We start from the raw sequence: 20627 nt of genomic DNA, 5'->3' as shown, positions 1-20627 counted from the left end.
TACTCTGGTGGATTCTTCCAGACCCTCATCTACAAGGGTCACAGGTTGGAGGATCATCACCCTCCAAGTCAGAACCCCTTCTGACTTTGATAAATATTGGCATTCCCTTCATCAATGCTGGATCTAAGACTCTGATATTTCCTGCCCAAATTCATTGTGGGAATATATTCACCAGAAGGACTGCAATGGTTGAAGATGGTGGCTCGTCAAGGGCAGTAAATGCTGGCCTCGCCAAATCTGCCCACATCCTGAAAAGTGGATTTAAAAATTATAGTTCGCACTTTATTACAGTGTTTCGGGTTTTCCACAATGTATCAGTTACCATCTTTTTGAAGGGATGTTAACACAGGTGTCCATCTGCATACTTCAATTACAGTGTATGGTCAAAATCAAAGTCAAACTGGAGTTTATTATCATATGAACAAGTAAATGTATGCACAGGTGCAACAAAAACTTACTTGCAGCAGCGTTACAGGCACATGGTACTATATAAGAAGAAAAATGCAGGCTTTTGTGCCTAACACCTAAAATACTATGGATAATTTGGAAAGTAATTTCTTAGCTATATATTTGTGGGAATGAGCCACACTTTCTACATTACAATATGAAAGATTATTTTTCCATATTGAAGTGCTTTGGGAGATGTGTAAACACCTGTATTTCTTTCCTTCATTTGTTTGTTACCTTTATTTGCATAATAGGGCCATTAGATGAGATTTATTGGATCTTTTGCTTATAGAAATCATGGCACCTTATTATTTATCTAAAGTATTTTAAGCATTCTACAAACACTTCCCATTTGAACCAGCCCTGGGTTTTAACTGAAAGTTGCAAAATATTTGCATGATAGCAGTCAGACCTTTTGAACTGTCTCTATCAGGTTGAAATCATCTCTTCACAATATCCACATTACTGCATTTAAAGGAGAGGAATCTCTCTGATTTGCTCCCACATGCATGAAGCTTGTTCACAGGCAAGAATTGTGCATTATCCCTCTACAGAAAGAGCCCATAGCGTCAAACAGTCGCTCAAGAAGCCTATGTGGAATTTGTCGGGAACGTGAGAGAATTAGTGAGAAGGCAGAACAGATGTGAGCCAAAACAAAGGTCAATATCCACCAGTGAAAAGCATAATCCTCAGACTAATTTTCAGTCTGTGGCTACTGCTGGCAAAACCAGTATTTATTGCCCATTCCTGCTTGCCTTGGGAAGCTAATATTTTTCAAACCTGAAGTCTAGTGGTTAAGGTACTTTCTCATTACTGCTAGGTAGGGAGTCCTGAGGATTTGGACTTAGCAACAATAAAAGAATGGTATCATGCATCCAGTTCTAGATGGTTTGAAAGGCACTGCCTTACTCACATGTCTGATAGCCTTGTGCTCAGTGGCAAGGATCAAAGGTTTAGGTAGTGCCTTCACAGTAGTCTGGCAGTGGAAGTGGGGATGTTTATGGTGCTGGATCAAGTGGTCAGGTTTCTCTTGCATGGTGTGGGACTTCTTGAATGTTATTGCAGCTGCACCTAGCCAAGGAGGAGGAGAGTATTTCACAACACAGCTGGCTTGTAACTTGTTGGTAGTGGAAAGGCACTGGGGAGTCAAGAGGTACATTACTTGCTCCACATTATTTATTGCTTAGCTGAGTTCCATATCAAGGTATAGGTAAAAGACACACAGATCCTCCCCAGCACAGTTTTAATTGTCCATAAAGTCTTAATCTGAAGGTAAGAAATAGTTTCAATTATAGAATATGTTATGCATGCTGCAGGGTAATAAGGCAATGCAATGATGGCAATAGTATTTACTGATATTTATTTATAGCTGGCTCTACATTTATATCAGTGCACTTGTAGAATTCACTGTGATGCTGGGCTGTTCCTTAGGCGCAAAATGAGCTAAAAATCTCAGCTGTATTTGAATGCAAAATTATTCATTGTACATAAAATAAATACAAAGCAACAAATGAACGGTTGTTTACAAATTACATTGAAGGTAGAGAATGTCATTTGGCTGGAAAGTTTGAGACAAGTACGAAGTTTGATTCTACCATGCACCCACAAACCCAGATTGGGATAATGAATTTCACTGCCTTCATATCCATTTCTTTTAATGGAGTGCAAATTTATTAATTTACCAGGCTTGCTTGTCAGTAGGGACATGGAGATCTACTGAATCTTATGAATGGGGTGTCAGTTTGCTATATCGATCTTCCCTGTCGATCACGGAGAGCATAGCGGTTGATATCTGGCATGAGCTGTCAGAAGGAAGTCCTGGAATCAGATGCAATTGCTGTGTTTCAGGGGCATTTTGACAGATCCTAAAATAGGGAAATCATAGAAAAATGCAGTCCTAATGAAGGACAATGTGATTAGATAGAGGGATGGAAAGGTTAACAGGGCTGTGGTGGACTGAGGGCACATTTCTTTATTTTATGACCATATGATTCTATAAACATTTAAATGAAAATTCTGTTACCTTTTTCATTTCATTTTCTCCCAACCCAAGAATTATTGCAGCCACATTTTTGCTTCCCAGTACTCTCTTTCCCTGCTTTCACCTGCTGTTGCTGTCTCGATCAGCCCACTTGCCTGCTGTCAGTTCTGCCAGAGATGCTTATGGTCTTACACCCTGTTGTTCCTTGGTAAAACACCCAGTTTCACATCTTCAACTCAGTGGATTGGGGCATGAATGCATTACTGAACCAGTCTAGCCTGATCACCTATAAATATTCACCTACTGTAGAAACTGATCAAAATCCAAATAGCTGTAGACGATGGGACCAGAGATGGGAACAGGACCATGGACATTTGGTCTGTCACCTCGTTAGGATCATGAACTGTAGGCAGCATTTATAACCCTTGAGGATCCTTGAGAATGGGGATAGAATATGGTGTATAGTGCTGGAGGAGGCAAAACTTGACCTCAGAATCCAGGGGAAAAGAACAGAATCAGGTCAAGGACCTACTCTGTTATCTCTACTATGAATAAACAAATGACATGAATCCGAAGCATCCTCCAGCACTCCCTTTAAGAATAATTGGATTAATGGATTGCCTGGGAAATAAATTGCTTCCTGTGGGCTGTATAGCAGATCATTCACAAGCCAGTTCACAAACCCCCTGATGGATATAAGTGTAGATTATGTGACTAACTGCACTGTTAAGAACTGAGTGTACCTTATGGGATGTACTTCTCAAAAATCGTTGTACCAGTCACTCCTGTTAGTTGAGAGCTACTGCATTTAATGAAAGATGTTCTGCTTATAGCTCAACCTCTCTTATTTTGCTATGTGGGTAGGAGCACAAAACACTTACAGACAGAATGATAAGCCATGAGCCCACGTCCTATTACAGATACAAACAGATGTAAGGGCACTCATGCGTCCAATGTAACTGGCGCACTTCCAGCATAGGACAAGCGTGGGAGGACAAGATATTCTGTGGCTGTTAAAACAGGAGCAATACCATTAAAGTGTGGAGCCACTGAAATAAAAAATAACATTGAAAATATTGGAAGAAGAAGAATAGTATAGAAATCATGACAGTTTTTCATCTATTCAGAGTCTTACCTTATTTACATAAAGACACAATAGGAGGCTCTTTAGCTATTGGGCCCAGCTCATTCCCAGGGGATTGCTCCCATTATCCCTATTTCCTCTCCCTTATTTTCCTGTTTGTGTGCACATTATTTTCTCTCACTGATGTCCATTAACTCCTCTTTAATTCTGTACTAAGGGATAATTTGCAGTAACAAGTTAACCTCCTAGCAGACCTCTGGTGTGTGGGAAGAAATTCCCATGATCACTGAGAGAGTATGCAATATCTGCCCAAAAGGCACTGGAGCTCAGAAATGAACTGGATACCCGGGGTTGTGAGTCAACACTGTGCTGCTGCTCACTAAGTACAGACAATGGGGAAACTCATCTGTGCTATATCACACTCACATCAGTTTTCTTCATAGAAAACCTGGATAGGATATCTATGTTTCCCTGCTAGTCAGCTTGAGAAAATGCACACTTCCTTGACAATTCCCTCAAGATTTACTTCAGCTTCCATCGCAAGCGTATCCTTCTCATCAGTGTGAATATGTTACTTTCCCACATTAGTTCACAGCAAGGTAGAGAAGTGACATTTAAGCCTGTTCTTTCTGATTGGATTGGAGGGTATGATCTAGAGGTTGAAACGTCAGCATGTCAACATTCTCTCCAGCTTGGGCTCACCATCACTGTACTGTATTGTCCATTTGAAACTATTAAGACTTTTTTGCAGGTGTTTTCTTTGGCCCTCCCCTGGAATTTACTCCTGCCTTCCCGGTACTTTTGGCATTTCCTGGTCCTTTAGTATCAGCCCTCCCCCCACCTTTTGCCCCTGACTCTTCCTGTCTTGTTCTGTGTTTATTTTCTCCATCCTTTGTTTTGCTCTTTGATCCGTCCCTGTCGTCTTTAGTGCTGTCCTTTTTCTGCCCATCCTTCTTCTTAACTTCGTTCTTGGACCCGTTAGCTGAAATGCTCGCGGAAACAGTGGGAACCTCATCCTTTTGTTCTGACTCTGCCGCGGCTGTGGAATATAAAAGGACACCGATTAGATTAGATTATGAGGACACCCAGTCCTCGTTTATTGTCATTTAGAATTGCATGCATTAAAACACGATACAATGTTCCTCCAGAATGATATCACAAGAAACGCAGGACAAACCAAGACTAAAACTGACAAAGGGACAGCCATCAAATGTGAAAACACAGAAATGGAGCAATCCTGGACCTGTGCTTGGGATCATTTCTGCTTTTTGCCAGGAACCCCATCTGAAATATCCACAGAAGGGTCTATTGATTTACATCATCTGAGGGTCCCTTTGTGAGCCTGGCGATATCCCCAGATACAGAAAAGTAGGAAGGAACAAAGAAACATAATTTTACCTACTACACAGGGTCTCAAACATCATCTCAAATAAAAAGAGACAATGTTGGAAACACTTAGTAGGTCAAGCAACATCTGTGAAATAGAAACAGAATTTAAAATTCAGATCAGGGACCCTTGACCAGAAGCCTCCACTATCATTTCAGATTTCTGGAATTTTTAATTTTTTTAAATCTACTCTTTTAATTTAATATAATCTATTCATTTCTTGCCTTGCAGCCTTTGATTTATCAAAGCAAAATACTGAAGTGATTTGAAATGGAAACAGAATCAGAATCAGATAAGGTTTTGTGTCGTGAAATTTGTTAACTTAGCAGCAGCAGTTCAGTGCAATACGTAATATAGAAAGAAAAAAAAGTAGAAATAAATAGACAAGTGAATCAATTACAGTATGTATATTGAATAGCTTAAAAATCATGCAAAAACAGAAATAATATACACTTAAAAAGTGAGGTAGTGTTCACGGGTTCAACGTCCATTTAGTAATTAGATGGCAGAGGGGAAGAAACTGTTCCTGAATCACTGAGTGTGTGCCTTCAGGCTTCTGTACCTCCTACCTGGTGGTTAACAATGAGAAAAGGGAATGCTCTGGGTGCTGGGGGTTCTTAATAATGGACGCTGCCTTACTGAGACACCGCTCCCTGAAGATGTCCTGGGTGCTTTGTAGGCTAGTACTCAAGATGGAGCTGACTAGATTTATAACCCTCTGCAGCTTCTTTTGATCCTGTGCAGAGCCTCCCCCCCCCCCCCCCATATCGGGCAGTGATGCAGCCTGTCAGAATGCTCTCCACGGTACATCTATAGAGGTTTTTGTTGACATACCAAATCTCTTCAAACTCCTAATGAAGTATAGTCACTGTCTTGCTTTCTTTATAGCTGTATCAATATGTTGGGAGCAGGTTAGTTCCTCATAGATCTTGAAAGAACCTGCATACAGCTGCCCATGGCTTCTGATTGTTCCTAGCTGTCTCTGACATCCTAGCTTCATTACCCTGAGATTTCCCACCACATTTTTTCCCTGCCCCTTTCTGTTACATAGAAACATAGAAACATAGAAAATAGGTGCAGGAGTAGGCCATTCGGCCCTTCGAGCCTGCACCGCCATTTATTATGATCATGGCTGATCATCCAACTCAGAACCCCGCCCCAGCCTTCCCTCCATACCCCCTGACCCCCGTAGCCACAAGGGCCATATCTAACTCCCTCTTAAATATAGCCAATGAACTGGCCTCAACTGTTTCCTGTGGCAGAGAATTCCACAGATTCACCACTCTCTGTGTGAAGAAGTTTTTCCTCATCTCGGTCCTAAAACTGTGGCCCCTCGTTCTGGACTTCCCCAACATCAGGAACAATCTTCCTGCATCTAGCCTGTCCAATCCCTTTAGGATCTTATACGTTTCAATCAGATCCCCCCTCAATCTTCTAAATTCCAACGAGTACAAGCCCAATTCATCCAGTCTTTCTTCATATGAAAGTCCTGCCATCCCAGGAATCAATCTGGTGAACCTTCTCTGTACTCCCTCTATGGCAAGGATGTCTTTCCTCAGATTAGGGGACCAAAACTGCACACAATACTCCAGGTGTGGTCTCACCAAGGCCTTGTACAACTGCAGTAGTACCTCCCTGCTCCTGTACTCGAATCCTCTCGCTATAAATGCCAGCATACCATTCGCCTTTTTCACCGCCTGCTGTACCTGCATGCCTACTTTCAATGACTGGTGTATAATGACACCCAGGTCTCGTTGCACCTCCCCTTTTCCTAATCGGCCACCATTCAGATAATAATCTGTTTTCCTATTTTTGCCACCAAAGTGGACAACTTCACATTTATCCACATTAAATTGCATCTGCCATGAATTTGCCCACTCACCCAACCTATCCAAGTCACCCTGCATCCTCTTAGCATCCTCCTCACAGCTAACACTGCCACCCAGCTTCGTGTCATCCGCAAACTTGGAGATGCTGCATTTAATTCCCTCATCTAAGTCATTAATATATATTGTAAACAACTGGGGTCCCAGCACTGAGCCTTGCGGTACCCCACTAGTCACCGCCTGCCATTCTGAAAAGGTCCCGTTTATTCCCACTCTTTGCTTCCTGTCTGCTAACCAATTCTCCACCCACACCAATACCTTACCCCCAATACCATGTGCTTTAAGTTTGCACACTAATCTCCTGTGTGGGACCTTGTCAAAAGCCTTTTGAAAATCCAAATATACCACATCCACTGGTTCTCCCCTATCCACTCTACTAGTTACATCCTCAAAAAATTCTATGAGATTCGTCAGACATGATTTTCCTTTCACAAATCCATGCTGACTTTGTCCGATCATTTCACCGCTTTCCAAATGTGCTGTTATCACATCCTTGATAACTGACTCCAGCAGTTTCCCCACCACCGACGTTAGGCTAACCGGTCTATAATTCCCCAGTTTCTCTCTCCCTCCTTTTTTAAAAAGTGGAGTTACATTAGCCACCCTCCAATCCTCAGGAACTAGTCCAGAATCTAACGAGTTTTGAAAAATTATCACTAATGCATCCACTATTTCTTGGGCTACTTCCTTAAGCACTCTAGGATGTAGACCATCTGGCCCTGGGGATTTATCTGCCTTCAATCCCTTCAATTTACCTAACACCACTTCCCTACTAACATGTATTCCGCTCAGTTCCTCCACCTCACTGGACCCTCTGTCCCCTACTATTTCTGGAAGATTATTTATGTCCTCCTTGGTGAAAATAGAACCAAAGTAATTATTCAATTGGTCTGCCATGTCCTTGCTCCCCATAATCAATTCACCTGTTTCTGTCTGCAGGGGACCTACATTTGTCTTTACCAGTCTTTTCCTTTTTACATATCTATAAAAGCTTTTACGGTCTGTTTTTATGTTCCCTGCCAGTTTTCTCTCATAATCTTTTTTCTCCTTCCTAATTAAGCCCTTTGTCCTCCTCTGCTGAACTCTGAATTTCTCCCAGTCCTCAGGTGAGCCACTTTCTCTGGCTAATTTGTATGCTTCTTCTTTGGAATTGATACTATCCCTAATTTCTCTTGTCAGCCACGGGTGCACTACCTTCCTTGATTTATTCTTTTGCCAAACTGGGATGAACAATTGTTGTAGTTCATCCATGCAACCTTTAAATGCTTGCCATTGCATATCCACCGTCAATCCTTTAAGTGTCATTTGCCAGTCTATCTTAGCTAATTCACGTCTCATACCTTCAAAGTTACCCCTCTTTAACTTCAGAACCTTTGTTTCTGAATTAACTATGTCAGTCTCCATCTTAATGAAGAATTCCACCATATTATGGTCACTCTTACCCAAGGGGCCTCTCACGACAAGATTGCTAATTAACCCTTCCTCATTGCTCAAAACCCAGTCCAGAATAGCCTGCTCTCTAGTTGGTTCCTCGACATGTTGGTTCAAGAAACCATCCCGCATACATTCCAAGAAATCCTCTTCCTCAGCACCTTTACCAATTTGGTTCACCCAATCTACATGTAGATTGAAGTCACCCATTATAACTGCTGTTCCTTTATTGCACACATTTCTAATTTCCTGTTTAATACCATCTCCGACCTCACTACTACTGTTAGGTGGCCTGTACACAACTCCCACCAGCGTCTTCTGCCCCTTAGTGTTACGCAGCTCTACCCATATCGATTCCACATCTTCCCGGCTTATGTCCTTCCTTTCTATTGCGTTAATCTCTTCTTTAACCAGCAACGCCACTCCACCTCCCCTTCCTTCATGTCTATCCCTCTTGAATATTGAATATCCCTGAATGTTGAGCTCCCATCCCTGGTCACCCTGGAGCCATGTCTCTGTGATCCCAACTATATCATAATCATTAATAACAATCTGCACTTTCAATTCATCCACCTTATTATGAATGCTCCTTGCATTGACACACAAAGCCTTCAGGCGCTCTTTTACAACTCTCTTAGCCCTTATACAATTATGCTGAAAAGTGGCCCTTTTTAATGCTTGCCCTGGATTTGTCGGCCTGCCACTTTTACTTTTCTCCTTAGTACTTTTTGCTTCTACCCTCACTTTACACCCCTCTGTCTCTCGGCACTGGTTCCCATCCCCCTGTTGTGAACTAACCTCCTCACGCCTAGCCTCTTTAATTTGATTCCCACCCCCCAACCATTCTAGTTTAAAGTCACCTCAGTAGCCCCCACTAATCTCCCTGCCAGGATATTGGTCCCCCTAGGATTCAAGTGTAACCCGTCCTTTTTGTACAGGTCACGCCTGCGCCAAAAGAGGTCCCAATGATCCAAAAACTTGAATCCCTGCCCCCTGCTCCAATCCCTCAGCCATGCATTTATCCTCCACCTCATCGCATTCCTACTCTCACTGTCGCGTGGCACAGGCAGTAATCCCGAGATTACTACCTTTGCGATCCTTTTTCTCAACTCCCTTCCTAGCTCCCTATATTCTCCTTTCAGGACCTCATCCCTTTTCCTACCTATGTCATTGGTACCTATATGTACCACGACCTCTGGCTCCTCACCCTCCCACCTCAGGACATCTTGGACACGATCAGAAATATCCCGGACCCTGGCACCAGGGAGGCAAACTACCATCCGGGTCTCTGGACTGCGTCCACAGAATCGCCTATCTGACCCCCTTACTATCGAGTCCCCTATCACAACTGCCCTTCTCTTCCTTGCCCTACCCTTCTGAGCTACAGGGCCAGACTCTGTGCCGGAGGCACGGCCACTGTCGCTTCCCCCGGGTAAGCCGTCCCCCACAACAGTACTCAAACAGGAGTACCTGTTGTTAAGGGGCACAGCCACCGGGGTACTCCCTATTACCTGACTTTTCCCCTTCCCCCTCCTAACCGTGACCCACTTGTCTGCCTCCCGTGGCCCCGGCGTGACCACCTGCCTGCAACTCCTCTCTATCACCTCCTCACTCTCCCTGACCAGATGAAGGTCATCGAGCTGCAGCTCCAGTTCCGTAACGCGGTCCCTTAGGACCTGCATCTCGATGCACTTGGCGCAGATGTAGACGTCCGGGAGGCTTGAAGACTCCAGGGCCTCCCACATCCGACACCGAGAACAGCAAACTGCCCTCACACTCATACTGCCCCTCTCCTCAAATAACAACAGAAAATGAATGCCAAACCTTCCTCGCCTGTTTCCGCCTAAGCCCGTTGAGCCGAAGCCCTTAAGTCTTCACTCTGCTCCCGGCTCACTTCGCAGCCCGCAAACGACGCTGCCCGCTCTATGAGGCTCTGTTCCTTTTAAATCTGCTGCGCTGCAGTGCCCGACGTCATACGCCTGCGCAGTCCCGCCTCTCAGAACGTCGTTGGAGAAAAAAAATAACGAAAATTTCAAAAATGTCTTTCTCGGCACTCCCACTCAGACTCTCAGACTCCTTCTTCGAATCAAACCCGAAGCAGGATTCTTTTATATCCTGCACCATTTTTATATGCAAAGTTGAATGTAGAAGAAGGAACTAAAAATAGAAAATGTTGAGAGTACCCAGCAGGCTGTGCGTCATCTGGTGGGATGCTAAGTTAACATGTCAGATCAAAGAGAAAAGTTAAGGATGCAAAATACAAGTACAGAGGTGGGTAAATGGGAGGAGAGGAAGAAAAGAGAAACCCAATTTTTGCACGGAAAGCAGCAGAGGTTAAATAACAATAGGTGCCTGTTTGGTTCAGGGATGAAGGGTGGAAAGGGGTTAGTGAAGAAATGGAAGAAATGAATTAAGAATTGTCAGTGGGGAAAGCAGAATTTTTTTCAGCAACAGTTATCCTAAAATATAGTCAGTGGATAAGGTAATACTGAGTTTTGAGTTTTAATATTGAGTCTTGAAACTTGTAAAATGTGTCATCAAAAGGTCACAGTTTTTCTGGAGATTGTTTTTCACTGAAACAACGGAGAGCAAGGTCACAGGGGGAATGGTTGTAGATTTAAAGTGACTGAGAATTGGAGGCTGTCAGCATGTTTGTAGTCTGACCAAAAAGGATTCTGCTGTTTACTACCCAATCTATAATGAAGTGCTGACCTGTTTTGATCATTGAATATAGAACATAAAAACTGAAAGAACAGTAGTTTAATCACTGTTTTCCTGTGCCCTGCCTTTAATCTTTAGAAATGTTACTCATACCAATTTCTTTTGCATTACAGATGCTGCATGAATACTGAGCATTTCCAATATATATTTCATTTATCTAAAAAGGTATTACCTTAACCAAGCAAATCTATATTCCCTTTGGGGAATCTAACGAATGACTCTATTTCAGGCTTGATTGAGACTTAACAAAGCAACTTCAGTATGATATGAATCTTCAGAAACAAATGTGTTCATCCTCAAACATCAATCAATATTGCCTTGGGATTTGGGACAATGTTATGTTTAATTAGTGAATGGAAGTCTTGTTTTGTAGATTGTACATTAATACATGTGTTTTTGTTGAACATTATTCCTTTCATAACACCTATCTAACTGAGAAACTGCATTTGGAATCTCAGTTCCTGATAGGGACAAAAGCTCCAATCTGGTATGTTTAATAGAAGCGACCAACAGATAGATTTCATGGAAACTTTTGAAACTTTAATTGGGCAGGAGTAGTTGTTATGAACTAGTGAATTAATGAGCCCCAGTAAGTGCTCAACACAGAGATAAAATGCAAATACTTATTTGAAGCAAGCAAGATGCAGGGCAATGGATAAGACTATAGATACGAAAATAGTTTTGAATTGCTTTGACAAAAATATGATGGTTGCAAACATGTATGTTCTTTGATTTCCTATGACTCGAAACAAAAGTGTAGGTTATGTAAATTGTGTGCTTAGTATTAACATCAGGAGGTGAATTTCTAGGCAAAAAAGTTTTATTGCTTAAAGGAAAAGTAATATTGTGCTGTAAGATTCACTCTTTTTAGGGGATTATGCAGTCAGTCAGAGGACATTTACAGTTTCTGGCGTTTTTTGATAATTAGCACAAATTAGTTTGCCTTCCCTTTCTGCCTTACGTTCAAGAGATGAGGTTTCCTGAAGGGACAATGATCATTATTTTCAGTATTTTTATAGCATCATGAGTCTTATTCCATGCAATGCACAATGTATTAATCCTGCTGTTAGTGAAGCTATCTTTATTGAGACTGGTCTCTGAAGAGCAGAATACTAATTGTAAAAGTAAACAGAAGCTGAGGCTGGAAGGAAAATGTTATCTTGAGGTCTGTTAGTGTTGTCCTTAATTTTGCTTCATCACAGTAATCTGTAGCCTTTGCCTGTTGTCTGGGGTCGTCAAAGTGGTCAGACCACAGTGAAATTTCTAAATTCAGTCTGTTAATAGTAAAAACAGAATTAAGAAGATGACTTTTCAGAAATTCAGAGGTTACATCATCCTTTTACTGCTGAATTTTACTGCTTCCTGATATGTTAAATCTGTACTGCATATTGCACCTATGACTAATTAGATCCCTTGCAAAACTGGGTTAGAATTTAGTGCTGTTATGCGCTCAAGATCATGTATTAAAAAGGAAACTGCAGGGTACCAAGTAGAACTTCATATATGCTGGCACCGCTCAAGACCATTCACTGCACGAAAATCTGATGAGGATATCAGCCCTTAAAGGCAACCTGCCCATGGTAACCTGCCCTCAGTCACACACATTGCAGAGAGGCTACATAATAGATGGTGAAGGTTTCATAATTGTAAGGACGAACATCAAAATCCTAGTGGCTGAGATAGGAGCCAGAACTGGGATTTGGTGTTTGGGAGTGCGTGGAGTTAGGAGTAATAATTGGGAACCAACCAGGACCACCATTAAGTAGCATGCTAGGAGGTGGTTTTAGTAGATTTTTCCAACACGTTGAAGCAAGCCCTGATGGAATGATCACAATCTCATACATGCCAGAGAAAAATGTAGTGCAAGATGTACCACTGTTGCACGCGTACATGCACACGCACATGTGACATGTTTGTCAGGTATGATCATTAGTAATATTTCATTACGATCAATGCATCCACTTTGATTTGATCCCCAACAATCTTTGTCCTTACCATCTAAGCTTCCACGTCACCATTAAGGTGAAAGCCCCTCTATACCTCAAGGTACATTTTTTTGTGAGCTGTTTGAGAAACCTGCACAGTTCTGCAGTTGCTCATCAAGCAATCTTTCCGTGTGTAGAGCAACAGTCAATGTTATTCTTAATTCCTCTTGAGGAGGGGGTGGTGAGTCACCTTCTTGAACTGCTTCAGGTGAAGGTACTGAGGAAATGAGGATCCTGAGGATTGATTTCAAGAATTTGGATTGAGTGATAGCAAAGAAAAAGTGAAATCTTTCCAAGTCAGAACATGGAGAGAAATCTGTAGTTGGTGGTAATCCAATGGACCCACTGCATAATGGTGATAGAGATAATCATTTTGAGAGGTGCCGTTGCAGCATTTGTACCTGGTTTTCGCTGCGGTTTTGGTGCAGTACAGGTGGTATCTTCTTCCTTGTTGAAGACTTTTGTAACATACTCATTTATTCCTCAGTAACGCCCGCTGCCTCCATGAGTAAATTTCCTTCTTGTCTCTTAATCATAACCCTTGCTCTTATAACCTTTTTTTCATTTATTTGTCTATAGACTACTTCCAGATTCTCTCTAATGTTTTCTGCCAATCTTTGCTTATGTTTGTTTTTTTCGTGTCAGAACTGTTTATATGTAATCAGCCTGGTGATCCAACTGGCATTTATCATATGTTATTATTGTGTTTCTATGCTAAACTGACTGTCCTGTTGTACATACTATTTATTACAATTTACTATAAATTGCACATTGCACATTTAGAAGGAGACGTAACGTAAAGATTTTTACTCCTCATGTATATGAAGGATGTAAGTGATAAACTCAATTCAATTCAGATTCTTCTTTATTAGCTTGACTTCACTCTTTCTCTTTTTAATTCCACAGGACACACTTTAATTTTAATTTGCTAATCCTTCTCATGGATGGGAAGGTATGTACACAGCAACATAAATACTCCACCTTTAAGGCCTCTCAGTGTTCAATTACTGTTTTGTCTGTCAAGCCTTGATTCCAGTTTTCTAATATGAGATCAGTGCTCATTCACCATATAACTACTCTGACCTTTACCATCACTGTTAGGAAAGTTATGATATTACGATGGCTTTTATTCCAGTAGTTGATCCATGGAAACTTGCTTCATGTGGTCTGACTCATTTCTGGATCAGCAATTTTGCCTTCCTCACTGGGCCAGGAACACACTAACCAAGAATGTTCTGCTAAATGTCACTCTCACTTTACCCCTTATGTCATTACTAGTCCAATTCATGTTTGGGTAGCTGAGGTAATTGGTACTCCATGGATCCTGTATATCCTTTGCAGAACTTTGATCTGATCTGCTACTTATGAGATCAATTACGTCTGTCTATTTCAAAATATTTCTGCCGTTTATGCATGCAGTTCTATTTTGCACCTCCACTAGATTGGCACCTCATTTTTAGATATGTATGTTTCTTTACATTTTCAATTGAACAGTTTGATTGCACTTCCTGATTGGAATGGTGGAGTGGGAGATATGCCAGGCATTGAGATTGTACACTCAGTGGCCACTTTATTAGGTACCTTCTTTACCTAATAAATTGACCACTGAGTATATATTTGTGCTCTTCTGCTGCTGTAACCCATCCACTTCAAGGTTTGATATGTTGTGCATTTGGAGATGCTCATCTGCACACCACTGTTGTTATGCATAGCTATTTGAGTTACTGTCACCTTCCGGTCTGCTTTAACCAGTCTGGCCATTCTTTTCTGACCTCTCTCATTAACAAGGCACTTTTGCCCACAGAACTGCTACTCACTGGATGTTTTTGCTTTTCTCTGTCAACACTAGAGAGTGTTGTATGTGAAAATCCCAGGAGATCTGCAGTTTCTGAGATACTTAAACCAACCTGTCGGGCACCAACAATCATTCCGCAATCAAAGTCACATTTCTTCCCCATTCTGATGTTTGGTCTTAACAACAACTGAACCTCTTGACCATGTCTGCATGCTTTTATGCATTGAGATGCTGCCACATGATTGGCTGAAGATATATTTGCTTAAATGAGCATGTATACAGGTGTACCTAATAAAGTGGCCGCTGAGTATAGATTGAGTTCATAATATTTATTCCTGCTGCTAATGATGACTCACAGGACATCATGAATACCCAATTTACCAATTTCTGCAGAGGTTCCTTTCAACAGATACAAATCCAACAGGTATACAGAACAGATGTGTGGTACACAAGCAGTGACAGCAATAAGGACATGTCTGGCTCCAGGAGAACTTCTGAAGTGAATTCAACACAAAAGTGTCCAAAATAATTTCCTATGTTACTAGAACAATCTATTCCAAGTAAATCTTTTCCATGTTTGAGTTGCACATAAAAAGTCAAATTATTGGCTAGATAGCGGTACTAGGCATATAACAACTTGGCGGTATCTGAGATTGTGAAAGTTGCTGTATAAATGCAGATACCTAATTGATAATTCTGTAGAAGCAGCAGCTTAGTACAAAGCATTAATGAAACAGAAAGAGTTTTAAGACCATTGAGTCTCTTCCACCATTTGAACATGGCTGATTTATTTTCCATCTCAACCCCATAACCTTTGATACCTTTACTAATCAAGAACATATCAACATCCACTTTAAATATGCCCAATGACTTGGCGTCCACATCTGCCTGTGGCAATGAACTCCACAAATTCATCAGCCTCTGGCTAAAGAAATTCCACCTCATCTCTGTTCTAAAGGGAGTTTGAGGAGATTTGGCATGTCACCAAAGACTAATATATTTCTGCAGATGTACCGTGGAGATCAATCTAACTACTTGCCTCACTGCCTGGTATGATGGGGCCACTGTATGGGATTGGAAAAAGCTGCAAAGGTTTGCAAACTCCACTAGCTTCGTCAAGGGCACTAGCCTCCCCAGCATCGAGAACGTCTTCAAAAGGTGATGCCTCAAAAAGGCACCATCCATCATTAAGAACCCTCATGACCCACCCAGGATATGCGGTCTTCTTATTAAGACCATCAGAGGGAGGCACAGGAGCCTGAACATGCACACTCAATGTTCTAGGAACAGCTTCTTCCCTTCTTCCATTAGATTTCTGATCATATAATGAATCAACCCATGAACATTACCTTACTATTTTTGCTCTCTTTTTGAACTACCTATTTAATTCATATATAAGCAAAACTGTGCAAAAGCCTTAGGCACATATCTAGAGCGAGGGTGCCCCAGGCTTTTGCACAGTGCTGTATTCGTCAACTTGGAGCAGAGAGTAAGTTTGTAAATCTGATGGGAACAAAGAATGTTGGGAATGGCGAGGGTGGAGTGCCACAGGACAAGTGGCAGAGAATGAGTGCCAGGGAAGTGGGGTGGGGGGTGGCTGATGAAGGACCAGGGAAGGTCATTTGATTCCAAATAATTGGTTTATTGATCATTACAGAATGTCTCTCTGGTGCTTCCCAATCCCAGCCCTCTCCCTTTCCCTTTTCCCAACCATGATTCCCCTCTCCCTGCTCCCTTCACACCTTCAGTCCACAATAGAAACCTATTTCAGAATCACTGCACTGTATTGCGCTGTACTGCTGCTGCGAAACAATAAATCTCTCTACATATGTCAACGATATTAAACCAGATTCTGAATCTGGCATCCTTCCAATCTGAGGCTGTGCCATCTGGTCCTAGATGCTCTCACTATTGGAAGTATTCTTTTCTACTCTGGGCCTTTCAATATTTGGTAGGTTTCAATTTGAACCCCTCTCATTCTTCTAAACTCCAGAGTTATAATTAAATGTTTCCCCTAGGGGAATATCAACTTTATGTTACAAGGTACAAATTACAAAATTCATAACAAAGTAAAGCTGTACTGATCCAAAACAGTCAGTGTTGCATTTCATGTAGTAGATTTAATATCCTCTACCTATTTCAAGATGTTTTACAGCCAGTGAATTATCTTTGAGGCATTGTCACTCTTATATATGGGGAGAGTTGTATCATACTTGCACCATAGAAGAACTCCATTTCAGCCAGCCGAATCTATGTCAACACTCAGTGTAACACCTCTCTCCTACTCACCTACAATGAGGGGAATACACAGTGGCCAATCAACTTATCAAACCGTGTGACTTTGGGTTAAAGGAGAAGTACAAACTCCACATAAACAGAACTTGAGATCGGGTTTGAACCTGGGTCACTGGAGTTTTGAAGCCGCACACACTGTACTTTGTGCTACTCAAATACATTTTCAAAGCATTAGTAGTCAACATAAGCAAAATGCTGGAAAACTTGGAAAGTTAGGAAGCATCTATGGAGCGGAATAAACAATTGAAGTTCCTGGCCCGGATGCTTCATCAGGACTTCTGACTTGCTGATTTCCTCCAGCGGGAGCTAGAAGAAAGTCCCGAGGTTTGATTGATGTAAGTGCAGGGCTGAAACAGAAAGCTTGGGTACGAGCTGAATCATGGTGTCGGCGTCTGGGCTCCAGAGAGAGGAATGAACTGATGTCTGGATGGTTTAAGCGTCTGACCAGATTGAAAAACTCAAGATGTCGGGATCCGAGGCGATGGATGGAACAGTTTCATTCGCTGCTCTGCCATGTTTACTCGGCTCTGCACTGACCTGAGGCTGTAGTCTGCCCCTGCTGCAGTGACGTTTGGCTTCATGTCTGTGGACTCACTTTTGTAAAACTCCAGTTTGAAATACTACTTGTTTACTTTTATTGTTTGCACGATTTGTTTTTTTTTTCTCTGCCCATTGGGTGTTTGATAGTCTTCTTTTTTAAATGGGTCCTTTTGGGTTTCTTTGTTTTGCAGCTGCCTGTAAGGAGATGAATCTCAGGGTTGTATAATGTATACATACCTTAATTATAAATGTACTTTGAATTTTGAACATTTTGTGTATGTTGCTCAATATTACCAGCATCTGCAGAATCTCAATGTGCTAATGACCAGATAATCTGATTAAATTATTTTGATTTGCTAGGATCAATTTTGGCTATATATTGGGAGAAACTTCTAGCTTGTTAAAGTAGTGTGTTTGGATACTTAAAATGAACTGTGCATTCTGAAGCTGCCCAGTCCTATCCAAAAGATGACATTACCTACCCTTGCACAATACAGTGAAATGTCAGCCTAGATTTAGTGATCAAATTCTTTAGAGCGAAACTTGAGACCGCAACTGTCTGACTCAGTGAATGCCAGGTGACAGATACAGGAAAGGAAAGTATATTAAGCAAGGAAAACTGATGTTACTGAATGGGGATGTCAATTAAATTGTATAGCCTTTGCATTATTTTCATTTTTCAGATTTCCAGGATCTGCACTATTTTATTTTATTATTAAATTCTCACTAACGTAGAATGATATTTTAAATATGAACTAAGTTTATCAAGTGCAGAAATGTGTGTAACTTCACACAAGAGTTAGGTAAGTGTATTAAAACTGTGCTCCAGATGTGTTTGATTTGTGAAGGCTTAAAATAGCAAGTTCTAATCCCAAATTTATTTGAAATACATTTCTGTTTGTCAAATACTGTGTTTGTATGTATGGCTGCACACGTTCCTTTATCATGCTATTTAAATAATAAATCTGTGAATTCACATGGTAGCATTTTGCAGGAAGAAATGAATTAAATATTTTGAGGTTTATCCCAAACTATCTACCTTGTTAAAGTTATTGAATTATCAGAGAATCCTTAAGGAAAAGCACGATTTGCCAGATAGCGACAACAGTACGAAAATGCTAAAGTTCGGACCACAGTACAGCATCAAGCTGTACATGAACTAAGAGAGAAAAGCTGACATATTGGTTATTTCTTTTTGCCATCTCCAATTGTAACATAAAATGATCGATGAATTATTCATGCCCCTTAACGAGCAGGGTGTTTTATAGAACAGTACAAAGTCTGATTTACATGAGATGCGCCGCGAATTTGAAAATCTAACCTCTTTTCTGAGCTTCAAGCTTTGAGTTAAGTGTCAATCCATTTTCAGTTAGAGCTTCTTTACACAGCAGACCATTGTAAATCCGTGAGTCTTTCCCAGTGGATGCACAGAAAACATTTCCTTTGATTTATTTGCAGTCTGCCATTTTCAAATGGCTTTGAATATATGGCATCATTCATAGGATGTTCTCAGTTTGTACTGACTCAGCTGCACTTACCAGGTTCCTGAATGTTATAATTACCAGAAGGGAAAAGGAAAATATAGCTAGTTGTTTTGCCTTTGCCAATTATTTGCTAATTTTTGACAGACAGTAAGGTATACAGTTTGGGTTTTGGGCATAGAGAGCTTGAGTCATTATTCTATGATCAGATCACCTTTAATACATTATGAATGGCTGATGTTTTGCATGATTATTCTGGTCATATTCTGATTGCTACCTGCTGGGGGAATAACAAGGGCCACTAGGACACAGAACTAGGATCTGGTGCTTTCACAAACAAAAGAACATATACAGATGCTGGAAATCCAAGTGAAGCTCCTTCAATAATTCCAAAAGACTGAAGTAGGGTAAATACTGAAAGGCTTTTATTCACTGTACAACACGACTTCCATGCTGCGTGTCTGCCCCCGGACTGAGGGGGAGGGGCAAGGCGAAATCACCTTTATTCAGGGATCTGTGGGAGGAGCCACAGGGGCAGTCAGCAGAGGGGCGTCTCCAGACAGGTAACCCAGTTACAACATTTATATGGTTTACCACACCAAGCAACACACACAAAATGCTGGAGGAGCTCATCAGGAATCTATGGAAAAGAGTACAGTTGGCGTTTCAGGCCAGGACACTTCATCAGGATGGGCGATTGCTCACGTTGTCATTTCTTCATTAGAATAAAAAAAAGATGAAGTTCACTTTCTATTTTGTCTTTCCATTCTATTTGCAATTCCTCTGATAATGAAAATCTGGACACCATTCATGCACAGGCTGATGTTGCAAGTGACATTTATATCAAAAAAGTACCATTCATTGACTGTTTCTAACAGGAGATGAGATAACTATGTCTGTATAGTTTCAGTGGCAACATCACCATCAACTGTCCCATTGTCACCACCAACCAGTAACATCACCAGCTCCAGGGATAGTGTGGCGATACAAAAAGAGAAGGGGATTAACATTCTATAGCAAATAACTCAGCTCTCCTCTTTCCAAACTAATTTTTATCATTAACAAAGCACAATAGAATCCCATCCATTTATCTGGAAGAGTACAGCTCCAAAAACACTCAAGAAGTCAATCAAGACAAAGCAGCCCACTAGGTTAGCAAGGCTTCCACTATCTTAACCAGTGACAGGTGCAGGATTCTCTAAAGATTAACTTTCAGGTTGAGTCAGTGATAAGGAAGGCAAATGCAATGTTTGCATTTATTTCGAGAGGAGTAGATTATAAAAGCAAGGATGTAATGCTGAAGCTTTATCAAGCAATTGTCAGACCACATTTGGAGTACTGTGAGCAGCTTTGGGCCCCGTATCTAAGAGAGGATATGTTTGCATTGGAGAGGGTCCAGAGGAGGTTTACAAGAATGATCTCGGGAATGAAAGAGTTAACGTAAGAGGAGTGTTTGATGGCTCTGGGCCTGTACTCACTGGAGTTTAGAAGAATTTCGGGTGGGGGTGGAATGGCATTGAAACCTATCAAATATTGAAAGGCTTAGGTATAAGCCTTCACACTCTGTATGAAAATCATGCCTTGCAAATGTTTA

General features: G+C 41.3%; 1 protein-coding gene across 1 annotated transcript in view; it reads right to left on the bottom strand.

Annotated features, from left to right (window-relative positions):
• Positions 1-3370: 3370 nt before the first annotated feature.
• Positions 3371-20627, bottom strand: part of tmie (transmembrane inner ear) — a 57771-nt gene continuing 40514 nt past the window's right edge. The window contains exons 4-5 of the mRNA XM_072246988.1: positions 4354-4551; positions 3371-3477 (exon numbers count right to left, since the gene is read on the bottom strand). Of these exons, the coding sequence (XP_072103089.1) occupies positions 3371-3477; positions 4354-4551 (305 nt within the window). The remainder of the gene's footprint in view (positions 3478-4353; positions 4552-20627) is intronic.

The sequence above is a fragment of the Mobula birostris genome, chromosome 1 (assembly GCF_030028105.1).
Source record: "Mobula birostris isolate sMobBir1 chromosome 1, sMobBir1.hap1, whole genome shotgun sequence".
In the NCBI taxonomy this organism is placed as follows: Eukaryota; Metazoa; Chordata; class Chondrichthyes; order Myliobatiformes; family Myliobatidae; genus Mobula; species Mobula birostris.
This window is presented reverse-complemented; position numbering and strand designations above follow the sequence as displayed.